General features: G+C 28.6%; 1 protein-coding gene across 9 annotated transcripts in view; it reads left to right on the plus strand.

The window, feature by feature from the left end:
• Positions 1–14,213, plus strand: part of milt (trafficking kinesin-binding protein milt) — a 370,892-nt gene that overhangs the window by 334,566 nt on the left and 22,113 nt on the right. For all 9 annotated transcript variants that reach the window (XM_075364617.1, XM_075364618.1, XM_075364619.1 and 6 more), the window contains 4 exons: positions 4,365–4,569; positions 6,255–6,550; positions 8,983–9,293; positions 12,928–13,188. In XM_075364617.1, coding sequence (XP_075220732.1) covers positions 4,365–4,569; positions 6,255–6,550; positions 8,983–9,293; positions 12,928–13,188 — 1,073 coding nt within the window. The remainder of the gene's footprint in view (positions 1–4,364; positions 4,570–6,254; positions 6,551–8,982; positions 9,294–12,927; positions 13,189–14,213) is intronic.

Below are 14,213 nucleotides of genomic sequence, written 5' to 3' on the forward strand. Positions count from 1 at the left end.
TCTGACTTGTTGGAACATAACTGTGAAAGGTTCTTGTTTCTGGGACTGTTGTGATTACCTGATAACTAGAACTGAGGTATTCTTCAGTCTCTTGAACATCTTTATTAGAGCAGAAAATAAATGTTATATTTTTAATATTGTCTTTGCAATAAGTCTACATTTCAGAAGGTGTAACAATTTGATTGTTGACTGTCCTTTGAAGGCTTGCTTTAGTCACAGTTCTTTTTACAGTTCCACCAATACCATCACATGGTCCTTTTCCATGGTATGAGGCAAAAAAATTTCCATTTAGCTGCAGTGTCAAAATCTTCTTGATGGTAGCACAGATTTATGAAATTTTTTTCGTTTTTATACTGGGCTGAGGAGCCATCAGAAAAAAAAATTGTTTAACTTATGGTAACAGTGTTTGTACTTTATTTATAGTTTGCTTTTGGAAGCAGAAGAACAATGTACTATTGTGCTTCAAGTACTGACTAATCACACAGTAGCTTTGGCTTTGTAATTATACTTCTTTTTTAAAATATATTAGAAATGGATGTATTGTGGCATAAGTTTTTGACCAGTGATATGACTGGACTTCATCTATTATCACAGAAGGAAAATTTTGAGCGAAGTCTCCCATTACAATACATTCACCCTCCAACAAGTTTTCTATTTTAATGTTGAGGAAATTAGCTTGTTTCTTTGCAACAAAATGATGCCTTTTAGATTATTTAAATTTTCAGTAAGTTAATCCAAGTACTCTTGAAATGGAAGAATTTGAGTAGGTAGTTCACAATGGTCAACAGAAACCCACTGTTTGAAAATAATTTCGGAATCAAAATCATCCCAGCTCTCTTACAGTAATCTGAGCACTTCATTAGTACCTGGACATTTTTCACACTGACAGCATGCATGTTTTATTTTCTGTATCACATATTATGGTTGAAAGAATTTTGTAATCAAATTTCATTTTTAGAGGAGATAACATGTTTTTTACATTTAGATCTTAAATCAGTAAATTTTGAAAAAACAATTTTCAAATTATGTTACAATTCTGTATATTACAGTTATTTTAAGTTACATAAGATAAGCCTTTTTTGAATATTAATTTTCTTCCCATCAGCTTGACTTACAGACACAATACTTCTTGCGTAGCATCATTCGGCTGTGCTCATCATTCTGGTAAAAATCTTGGACACATTTAATAACATTTTCATCAATTACGTGACTGGGTTTCTTTTTGTCGATTTGTGGCAAAATTCCACTTGTATTCATTAATTGTTTGTATTGATGGGCTAAATACTGACTAACACTAAACTCATTTTGAATTTTTGGAATGCTCCAGCTGCTTGGTAATAAACATAGAATATTGCATTTTTCCTGGGTTAATGTAACTGTTTTCATTTTTTCCTTTATTTTAATGATCGATTCTTTATATTCCCTACCTAATCAGGATAATTTTATGATACTAAACTGTTTTTTTTCTGTAGAAATATTTAAATCAAAGGAATCATTTAATTTACTGGTTACTGACTCGGCTATTTTTGTAACTTTATTTTTTTAAATTGGTTCCTTTACACTGCGCAATAATTTTTGAAACTTAATAGGAGAAATGTCAAGTGCTGAACAAGTTTAAGTGTCAAAGATATTTCTCGAAGAGATTTCTTAACTGGATAGTGTGACAGCAAAATGGATCAGAGCATCTTCTCCCATTAATAAGAAAATATTTATCTGAACATTCGGTTTTTTGAAAAGTACAGATATTTCTTGTTTTAGTACATCCACTTCTTAAATATGTCAATTTATTTGCTGTTCAGTAAACTCAGAAATATTGTGCAATACTGAAGATCTATTGTAAGTAAATTTGTGACATACTGTTTCAGTGTGAATGCCAATTGAACACCGTAATCCATTTTTATAAAATGCAAAGGTTCTTCTATAACAATACAGTTAGTATAAATTATGAAACTACCAATTGCACTTCCAGTTAAAATAAAAATGTCTCTAATTAATGAAATTAAAAATAAAAGATATCACATAAAAGGGAAGTTCAATGCTAATAAAATTACTCTATAAACGAGTGTACATTACCTAACCACAGTATTAACATTAGCAACAACACAACAGATGTTGGATTCAGTTAAATCTCTGAAATCTCTAATATAGTATACATCTACGTTTCATTTCCTAATTTCTTATTATTTCCCCTTTTTTCCCTCACTTACCCTTTTGAGAGAAAAAATAATGTGATAGGTAGTTTTTGTGACTAAGAAGGACAATTATATTTGTCTATATCTAGCAGTTTAGATAACATTACCATACTTTCTCACATTTTGTAAACAAAACCTAATAAAAAACATCACATAAAGAATTAGGCCTTTAAAACTCTTGTGAATTGAATCAGTTTTTTGTTTTGGGTGTAGAAAAACAATTTTTATAGATTTATTAGTAGTGATCTTAGAACTGTAAATACCGAGAGTTGTTACGCATAATTGCTAAAATTAATACAGCCACCAATAATAATTTAATAATTATTTAGCAATAACAATTTAGAAGTCACAACTTCTAAATAAGTTTGTACACAATCTAATATAAATTACAGTATATTAGTGATTTTTAATTTTATACTAATTATCTGCAAAACTCAATACTATCCCCTAGATTCAATATGTAATCAGTTTTAATTTTTATCATTCTTTTTAACTGTATTATACAAAACCTCTCTCTGAAGAAACCATGCCAAGAAGATTTAAGGTTTTTAATAGAAAACAGGTACTCCTGATGTAGCCTGTTGACTGTAACAGTAGCCTTTTAAGTTGCTAACATCTATTTTCCTTATATTATTAAGGCAGACTGGTTATAGATAAATTTATTTATTCATAATCAACACCGAAACTAAAATTCATTACCAGAGCAGGATTGGTTCAAGCTCAAGCATCAGTGGAACTTCTTACCTTATTAGAAATGGAACAGCAGATCTATTATTTTTTGACAGTTATATTATATCCCACTATCCCTTTTCTAAGTAGACACTACACGTAATCATAGATACAAAGTTTTCTGTAACAAACCGACAAGCAAAAATTAAAACACATGCCCATAGATGATGTCTGTTGCTTCAACATTTGATCTTTGAAATAAGTCAAGTTCAATATTTTCTATTGTTAAACATAATAAAACTATTTAGTTTACCTGCATTTTCCTATGGGTATATTTAATCTTCTTTGCAAATCCTCCAACTTTGGACAACCTAAAATGGCAACGTTGCATTAATTCTAATGTTTCAAAAATAATAATTGAATTTTGTATGGTCTATTAACATTTGTGTGAACAAATTTTTATGCCTAAGAAGTGGATAGTATGAGGGATTGTGTTAATTTACCATCAATAGCAGTATACCACTTTTCCTGTTCTATACAAGTACTACCTGTAATAGTGTACTATATTATTTATAATAATAATAATTTTGCAAGAAACATGATCTATTCATTTTGACATCACTAGAAAACATGATTGTTTGAGTATTATTATTTAATACTGTTCACAGGATATTGTGTGTGATGGTCTTATTAAACTTTATCTGGTGACACAACTTATTGACAATTTTAAAATAAGTGATTATTATTTTACATGTTATTAACTGAAAAGAATGATGATTGAAAAAACAGTATTCTCAGAAGAGATTTCTTTAAATTAAAGTAAAATTGTAATTTATTTTATCAAACAGAAGTAGCTAATCTATGTAGTTAAATTAAAAAAAAAAAAAAAAAAATAGTAATATGTTTGATTTTATTTTTGGTAGTTAAATAAATTTTGTCATGTGGGGGTAGACTGAATAGTTTATTTGGATGTATCTGCAAATAAATTCTAGAGATGAATAAAGATGTTTATCTTTAGGAAGTGTGAATCTGTTGTCAAATGATTAAGTATATGAAGGAAAAACAACATACAATTGAACAGGTTATTACAAATTATTGATCCTGTTCTAATCTGGTGTAAAGATTCAATCTTCAAAAGATTTGTGGGAAGATTTAGTATCAACCATTGGGTGAGATGTTGAAGCAAACTATGACACATAATCATGTCTGTTTGGCATATTTCATGATTTCTATGTGGGTTAATTATTGCCTTCTTTTTGGTATCCATTTTCCTTGTTCCCATCATACTTTATTTAACTGGGAGAAAATATTTTATTTCTTCTTCTTTAAGTAGTTTTACTTTACTCTTTAATATAAATTCAGTTCAAGAATTATACTTTCTTTGTCTTATTCAAACTTATTTATGTTTCATATTTAAATAAATAAATATATATGATATGTATAAATCTGGTACATATTTGTAGTGTATGATTTATAATGCGAGTGTTTTTGTTTGTTTTGCAGAAAGAAAAAGATATAGAATTGACAGCACGTATTGGAAAAGAATTATTGGTGCATAACCAAAAATTAGAGGGCAATGTTAGCACTCTTGAGACTGAATTACGTGCTGCCAACGAAAAGATAACACAGCTTTCTCATGAATTAACTAAGAAAACTGAACTTATTCAGATTCTTACCAATGATGTTGATGATTCAGGATCTGAGCCTAGTAAGTATAATGTTGTATGTGATAAATATTTCAAACATTTGATTTAACTTTTTTCTTTATTACATACAGTAAATCATTTATTAACCTTAACCATCATTCAGGACAAGTTCTGTAGTTTTTTTAAGGATTTTTCATTGAAACATTACAATTTTTTTCCTTATAATTTACAAATTAAGCATAATAAACAATAAAGAACTTTTTTCTTTAAAGCACTTGTAAGTTTTCATTTGTTTCGTAAAGGAAACATATGTTTGATCAATCCAGTTTTTGTTTTTATAAAACCCAGAAATACATCTATAAAATGTTGTACTATAAATAAAATAATTACTGTGTATGCACTGAAATAGGCTAGATTGACCATTTTAATTTTTGATTGTTATTTAATTGTTGATGTTCTACCAGTTGTGATTTTTAAATATGTATCAAACTGCCAGTGCAATAGAAAAATGCTTTCTTTATATTCTTGCAGTACCATGTGTCATGAAATTTAATTCTTAAAATCCACATCAAAGTGGAAATATTCATTTATGCTGCATTTTGTAAACTGTTGACATCTCTGTTTAGGTCCAGATTCAGATGATTGTAGACTTAATTGAAAATATGTAAAATTACATGATGAATTGTAAACGTATATTTTAATTTTTATGTACATTAAAAAAATTTTTTTTTTTGATACAATGAAAGGTTGCTCTCTCATTGGTGAATGATCCAATCACTCAATTTACTACTGTCTTGCTGAATTTAAAATCATATTCAAATTGTAAAATCAATCACGCAGTAAATCAAATTGTTTAATGAATTAGCTTAATTTAAAGCTTAACATTGAAATTGTTATTATGAATTTTTTCTCTGGACATTTACAAAATTTATTTATTTATACACTGAAAGTGTATTGTTTTTTTAAAAACTATATAAATAAGAATAAAGTGATTTCACTTGAAAAGTAGTTAGCGGCTCCTTTTCTTTTTATTCTTTAAAGTGTGTGCGTGTGCATACATACATACATATATATATTTATTTATTTATTTATGTATGTATGTATTTATTTATTTAAGAAAGATGGGAAAATCTTGCAACAACATTAGATTGCGTGAGCTAATCATCACACAGAAGCTGGACCCATTAAATAAATGTACACATTTCATAGATTAATGATAATTTTAATATTATGAAGATATATTTAATATATTGTGAGAGATCTTTGTCTTTCTCACTTTCACATAATCGCATTATAACATTTAAATTTTGAAATACATTGAATGAGGGTTAAGTCAATGACTAAAAAGAACCTTCTAATAGCACATAATAATGATAACATTAATAAACAGCTTAAGTAAACAATTCAACAATTGGAAAATAATAATAATGATTGGCCACAAAAATTTCAAGACCAAATTAATTAAGTTAGTAGCATGTGTTTGTATATTGCTCTCAGAAAATAAATAAGAAATAAAACTAATATAATGTCTATGCAGATGTACCGTATTAAATTTACATTGTGTAACCAAATGGTTACTATTATATGGATGATTGTTTTCATGTTTCAGTTATACACATATTACATGCTGTTATAAAGTAATTATAGAATAAAATTATAAAATTACACATTTTTAATAATTGTCAACCATCTGACAGTTTTAAATTTCAGCCTTCTAGTGTTTATCATGTTTATTTTTTTTCTACAGCCACTCCCTCAGGCCATATCAACTGGGATATGCTCCAACATCGCATCCATCGCCTGGAAGAGGAGAATACATCATTACGAAATGAAGCAACACAACTTGCCGCTGCAACAGAAGACTGTGAAATGCAAGAAAAACAACTCATGTCAGATCTTGCTACCCAACTTTCTATCGTACGAACTGATCTTTCTGGTATCACCCACGAAGCCGATAGATATAGAGAAGATAGTCGAACAAATAAAGCACTTGCTGATTCCCTCCAAGAAAAATTATCTGTTGCAGAGCAAAAGATCAGCAAGGTGATTGTGATATATTTATTATAGATATATATTATATTATGTTTTTATTCTTATAGTAATTAATTAGTTGAGTTGCTATTTGATATTTTCCTTGATTCACTCTATATACTTAATGTATATGATTCTGTAATATTATTTTTTAGTTGTACAAATTAAAAAAATTTCAAAATTCATTTATAAGTTCTCTTTTTTTATATGTCCAGCAAAGTTCATACTTGCAATAACGTTTTAACTATGCCAGTTACATGCTTACTGATTAAATCTTATTATTTTTTAATCTTTATTTTATGCCAAACAGAATTTGCATATGTGCATATAAATTATCACATAAAGCTTTGGAAGTGCTAAAGTGGAAAGATTATTTTCATTATGTTTATCAAATTACAAGGCTTAAGGTTTTTTTCATTAATTTATCTGGGTCATCATATTATTAGATGAGCAGGATAGCTTAAACTGACACCATACCATATTTTACAGTATCGTTTTTCATTTGGTAGTGTTTTGTAATGCTAACTAAATGCTATTCTGTTAATGAACGCTACATGGTTCTTACAAAATATATTTAGAAATAAACTAAGATTTATTTGTTTGTTCATTTTTCAATGTAAGAACAAGATTTCAAAAATTTAACAGAAAATTTTGTTTCACTATTTTTTTTTTGGTGGAAAAAGTTGTAATCTCTCAAAGTTGTTAAATATGAGTTAAATTTTAACTTATAAAATCACAGTGTTGATATTTTAATAGAAAATTATATATTCTTTAAAGAGGATTTTAGATTATTTTGAAAATGATTTAGGCATACATGTTTCAAGCAAAATGCTGAATTGGTGAAACTGTTATAAATTAAAAGCATGTTGTATGATATGTTTTAAATTGATATTGAATGCTGCCAGTGAAATCATATACTCTGTTGCAAGTAGTTGCCTAATTCTTATGAATGAGATTTGGAAGCATTATTGACTTACTTTTATAGGCAACTCATTTTACAGTTATCAGAGATTTATAGAAAATGTTTTTTTTCCGTTTATTCTTTGGTTTAAGTAACTCTCCCTTCCTTTTGGCAGAATGTACGCTTTACAAACTGAGAATTGCATTTTAGGAAAGATTCTGTACTTAAAAGAATTTTAAACAATCTTAAGGAATATTTTTAAATTTTAAATGGGGGTGGCTTTCTTTATGCATACCATTTTTTTATATTATAAATATTTATTTATAAAAAATGAAAAAATCTAAAATCACTTTTATCTATTAGTTTCTGTTATTCGGTGTTATCCATTGCCTAAATGTGTTTGAGAGTACCCTTCATCAACAGTTATAAAAAAAAATTAAAACACATAAAACAAGGTTAAAATAATTTCAGTGTTATTGCTGAATACTGCCAAATTAGATACTATATTTATTGTTAAAGCAATTTGTGGTTGATTGGAGCAGCTGTTTGAGTTAATTGACTGTGAAATATAGTTGTTTATTTATATTATTTTTCTTAAATTGAAGTTATAAACATATATAGTTCTTTTATAGTATTTTTTTTTTTTAAATATTATACTATTAAATAAGATACTCTTGACCCACTGGATTGGTCTGCTGGTAAAATTGTCATTGCAAATCAGTTTAACAGCTTATTTTTGAAGTTGAAGGTTCTGAAGTTCAAATCCTAGTAAAGGCAAGTTATTTTTATACATATTTTAAAGTACTAGGCAGTGGATCGATTAACCACACATCTCAGTAATGGTCTACCTTAGTCTGTGCAAGACTACACCTCATTTATATGTCATACAATCTCATCATATTGGGCCATGGAGTTGCTTATTGTTAACTAGTTAAACATGTTGCAATGTATAGATTAGGAATAAAAAATAAGTTAAAAATGTTTTTCTTTTAATGGATGTCCTAACTTCTTATTTCCTTTTTTACTTTTTATTTATTGTATAACTGTTGAAGGAAAATTAATGTACATTTTGATGAGCTTAAAAATATATTTCTCTTGGTAAAGTTATGATAGAAGGATGTGTGAAATTACTTAATTATATTCATGTCATTTATATTTTTAAAACTGTGAGTAAAGAATAGTATTATTGGCTGTTACATATGGTGGATTTACAATGCTGAAAATTAAGTATTTAAATATTCCCAATACAAGTTATAGTAACATATTTGAATATTATAGGTTTTCATCCATGAATGCTATTACTTAAGTATAGGTTAGAAAATGTGGTTAAAAAAAAATAACAAGGTAACTTACTGAAGATGTTAATTTTATTGAATATACTTGTACTGTAATATTTGATTAATTAATTTACATGTTTTGATTTAAATATTATTAAGAAAAAGGCAATTTGGGAAATCTATTACAGATTCAAGTAATCTACTATATACTACTACTACTACTACTACTATAAGATTACTTAATAACTTCTGTATCATTTTTACAGCTGACAACTGAAAACGAAGAATTATCATGTATGCTGAATTTGGCAAAAGAAACACAATCAGAGTTGACTACAGAGCTTGCAGAATTAAAAGAACGTTATGCAGAAGTACTTAGTTTATTACAAGAAGCACAAGATGGATTAAAAAAACAAAGAAAGAAAGGTACACCACAGGCTCGTGGAGGACCTTTGTTTCCTTCGTTACATTCATCATTTCCTACTCACAATCCGGATTCACTCGCATCAGAATTGGAATCATCACTTTTTTCTGAACTTAGTCTTGATTCTGGTATTGGTGCAGCTTCTGGTTCAATGTAAGTAATTTTTTTTTAATTACAATTAATTTAGGATTTCAATGGAATAAATTTTTATTTCTATAATTTATAAATGTGTTGAAAATATTGTTGTGGAAATTAATACGCATTTATGATGGATTGTTTACTGCTTCTATTTAAGTCTTGAATTCTCCATAAATGTTGATTATTTTTTCATCTCAAAGTATCCTGTTATTTCTCTATCTATCAAACCTTTGATATTATTTTTTTTTAAATTCACCTATTCATTCCTTTATTTGCTACAAGCTGATTTACAAGCTTTATTGCTACAGGCTGATGCCCAATTACAGTTAGATGAATTTTGCAACACATGAATAATGTCAAGCCTGACTGCTATTCAAAACCAGAACCTTCCAGGTGAAATGAGAAATGCTAACATTCTGCCAATAGAGGTTGGCATGGAAGTACATACATGTATACTTGTGACTTGTACATGCCAGTCTGTTTACAGTCATTATAGTTATGGCAATTAACATACATAAATGTGTGTTACACATGAGTTCTCTTCAAACAGTTTCCAACATTAAGAGATTTTAAAAAAACGCACAGCTTCAATTCTGACTCTTATTTGCTTCTTTTTTTCGTCAGTCTTATCGTTACTGTATTAGCAATGACATCAAAAAGAGTTCACTACAAAGCTTGATAAAAAGCAAGGTGATCTTATACATGGAAAATCAGCTCCTAGATATTTTGACATTGAAGAAACAGATGTTTGACAATGACATAAACAATGTGATTTTATTTTTACTTGCAAATCTATGACAAGAGGTTTCATAGGACCAAAACAGAAAGATTTCCTCCAAGAAGATGCATCACATTACTCAGTTTATAAAAAATGCTCTTCAGCTAAAGTGTTTCCAATAACAATATAAATGTTATGCAATAGAAGGCAAGGGATGTCATTTATAAATATAAAATTCGAAATTTTGATACATCAAGAGGCTGGTGCGGAAATTTTATAAAGAGTGATTTATATTCTCAGATAGAGAACTTCAATCTGTCAGAAACTTCCAGGGGATTTTAAAGATAAGCTTGTCCAGTTTTAGCGACTTATCATTGGACTTCATGCAAAACACACATATGAATTAAATGGTATTGAAAATGTAAATGAAACCCCTCTTTATTTTGATATTCCATGTAATTATATAATAACTTCAGAGGATGAAAAAGAAGTTAAAAGTAGTTAGTACAGGATGTAAAAAACAACATGTCACTGTAATGCTATGTATTATGCCAGATGGCAAGAAATTACTACCATTCTTAATATTAAATAGGAAAATGGTGCCCAGAAATGAGAAATTTCCCAGTAATATGATAGTGCTAGTGCATACCCACAAGAATGGTCAGATGACGTCTGAAAATATGGAAGACTGAATAAATGCTGTGTGGAATAGAATACCAGGAACTCTCCAAAAAACCTAAAAAAGAAAATGCTTGTAATGGATGCATTTAAAGGATGTTTAGAGGATTTAGTGAAAAATAAATTAAAGAAAGAAAATTTAGCTTATCAAATTGCTTTTTTTTATACATTCCTTTAAAGCAATTTTTTTGTCTATAAATTATTCTTATTTTTAATTACTTTTTTCACAAAAATCTTTTGAAAATGTGTGGTGTGGCTTAGATTTGAGCAAATTATATATGTATATAATTTTGAGAAAAGTTTTAATGACGGTTAATTGCCAATATTTTCTAGATTTTTATCTTAATTTGTAGCTTGGAACTTATTAAGCTTTCTTAATCTAAACAACTCATTGTTTCAATTAGTTTGAATTATTGATAATTATACTTATGAAATGGTGATATGGATTGTTATTACAGGGTTTTTACGGTTAAATTAAAAATGTAGTTTTAATGATTCATAAATTGCACATCATACTGATATGCATATTTTACTAGTATGAGCTCTAATATTCATTTTTATTATGTGAGTGGTTATTATATCTTAATTATATGTGCTTAGTGATTGACAAAGGTGTATTATATGTACTAGAGATGTTGACTTACAATGTCAACATGTATATTACTATATACTTATATTTAGTATGATATATTTTGCATAATATATTTATATATTACCATACAAATGTTTATGTATACATAGAGTGTCTTACAAATAATGAAAGAATTTCAGGATATGTTCTACAAGTAAAAATATAGAAAAATGTTTTTTTGTTAACATGGGGCCAGAAACACATGTTGAATTAATGTTCTGTTTTTAACAAGTCAAATTTCTTAAACTCTTCTTCATGTTCAGTTGATACATAGATTTTTTCCAGAATTAAATTCTCTGTAAGTTCTCTCTGTTTGTTTATAGGCAGTTCAGCGAAGATTGTATGTCAAACCTAAAAAACTTTTGCAACATAAATAAATTCCTTTAAGTTTTACAATATTTTTCTCAAAAATTAGTAGCGAGACATTTTTAAGGTCTGTTTTATTCAATTTTTTAGATCAAAAATCATTTGAAACCATCAAATTTACCTCTTAACTCAAGTTTCTACGATTTTATTATGGCTTTATTTTATCCTTTGAGCAGAAGTCGGAGGGAAATTTTTCACCTTTTTTTTTTTTGAGCGATTTAATTTGTTTTGTAACTAGATGAACTGAACTTTCAACCTCATCTTTGTCTTCCTTTTAGCTCTTATCCTCTACATTTCATATAATTTAACTAATTTTGTACCCTTACTATACAATTTACCAGTCTTTTTTCTGTAACTGTCTGCCATAGTATTTTCCATCAAAAATTCTTGGAGACTATTTCCCTCTGGAAAAATCTACCCAAGTGATTTCCATTGTATGGTATTTTAAGAGATTTTCATTAGAAAACATAATAGCTATAGTTTTCCTGTGCCTTCAGCTGTATTTTGGAGAGGATCTAAAAAAAGGAAACAAGACAAATTTTTTTTTCTTTCTGTAGTCTAAACGTGCTAGTGAAGACCATGATGTTTTTAATGGTATATAGTTCAATAAGAAGTAAATTTGGTTCACTTTTGCATTGAAGAAAAGTTTATTATTATAGTATTATTTTATATTAATACTTTAATACTATAATAATACTTTTTTTATTATCATTTATTATTTTAGTGTTACCTGATAGTAAAATAATATGAGTGGAATAAAATATTGTAGAAATAACTTATTGATAAGTTTCAAAGAACAATTAGTTAATTCTTTTTTTGTTGCACAGAGTAGTTTGTTTGTGGTTGGTTCACTCATTTTTTTCAACACAATTTCATACGATGTAAAAAAATCATTATTTGTATCAATTTATAATTATAAATACATTCATTGTTTAATCAAAATTTATTATCCAGGGGATGAAAATTATTACTACTGAGTTACTGATTCTTTTCAAAAACTGTTCTCTAGTCTGGTCTCAAGAATATCCAGCTGTTATGTGGCATTGACAGTATATGGTTGTACTGACTTTGCCAACTTCCCTATTAACAAGATTTCTTGTTTACTAGAGAAAGACATGATGTATGCTTAATTTTTTTTTTTTTTACTGTACTGTTTAATTAATGTATTACACTTTATTAAGGTAATAAGTAATTTGTGGCTATATGTATTTAATTCTTAGTAGAACTAATTTGTTGATTTTGTAATGTTTGAACAGGTCAAACTACAGAAAAGTATTTGAAACTGTGCGTTGTGCATCACGTGCCAGCAGTTTAGGCAGTGGAAGCAGTATTGGAGGTAGTCCAGTACCTCAGTCAAGAATTGGTGGTGCTTCTTTAACACATAATACTAATGTATCTATGTCGACTCAGCAAGCTCGTATATCAAGTTTTGCTACATCTAATAGTAATATTAGACGACCACGACTTGATTCAGTTGGTGGCAGTGATTCTGAATGCAGCGATGACTTTACTTACATGTAAGATTTATTACATATGACATAAAGCCTAATTTGCTTAATCTTTTACTTCATGCAGTATCATACTTTCAGTTATTTTATCAAAAGATATTAAGGTTTAATAATAAAAAAAATACATGAAATTTTAGTTTTTCTCAAAAAATCTTTATTTATTCATCAATATTGATTCTGTCACCTTCAGAGTACTCCTCTTCACATATAATGCATTTGTTATGGTGTTTAACTCCTTCAGCAATTGTGTCTTTATCTCTTCAATGTTGGTAAAACATCAAACATTTGATGGTTCTTTTCAGCTTGGAAAATAGGAAGAAATCACAGGAGGCGATGTCCACCAAATACGGAGGCTGAGGCATCATTAAAATGTTGTTTTTGACTAAAAATTCACAAACAAGCAATGAAGTGTGAGCAGGTGCATTATCGTGGTGCAATTGCCATGAATTTTTTCATCACAAATCCAGGCATTTTATTCAAATTGCTTCACACAAATGGTCTAGAACTTCCAGGTAGTACTCCTTATTCACCATATGACTGCGGCAAGAACTCAAGATACACTAAGCCGTTGAAATTGAAGAACACAGTGATTAGAACTTTCACATTCGATCGAACTTCTTGAGTTTTATTCGGTCTTGGCTTTTTAGGAAGTTTCCATTAGTACAGTTGGGCCGTAATTTCAATGTCATATCCATATACCCATACACGCATGTTTCATTATTAATTATGACCAGTTTAAACAGTTCTGGATCGTTGTTCACTTCATTCAGCAACTGCTGAGCAATGTTCATTTGGCACTGCCTTTGGTCAAAATTCAACAATTGTGGAACAGATTTTAATGCCATATATTTGATGTCTGAAACAGCCAAAAAAAGTGCTTGGCGCATGAGCCAAATGATATACCACATCATCAGCAACCTTTCTGATAGTGATTCAGCAATTGTCCATAATCATTTTCTTCACCCTTTCAACATTGTCATCGGTTGTTGGTGCTGGGACATCCAGGACGGTCATCCTCTTCACAGCCTTCTTGG

This window comes from Lycorma delicatula, chromosome 4 (genome assembly GCF_047948215.1).
Source record: "Lycorma delicatula isolate Av1 chromosome 4, ASM4794821v1, whole genome shotgun sequence".
In the NCBI taxonomy this organism is placed as follows: domain Eukaryota; kingdom Metazoa; phylum Arthropoda; class Insecta; order Hemiptera; family Fulgoridae; genus Lycorma; species Lycorma delicatula.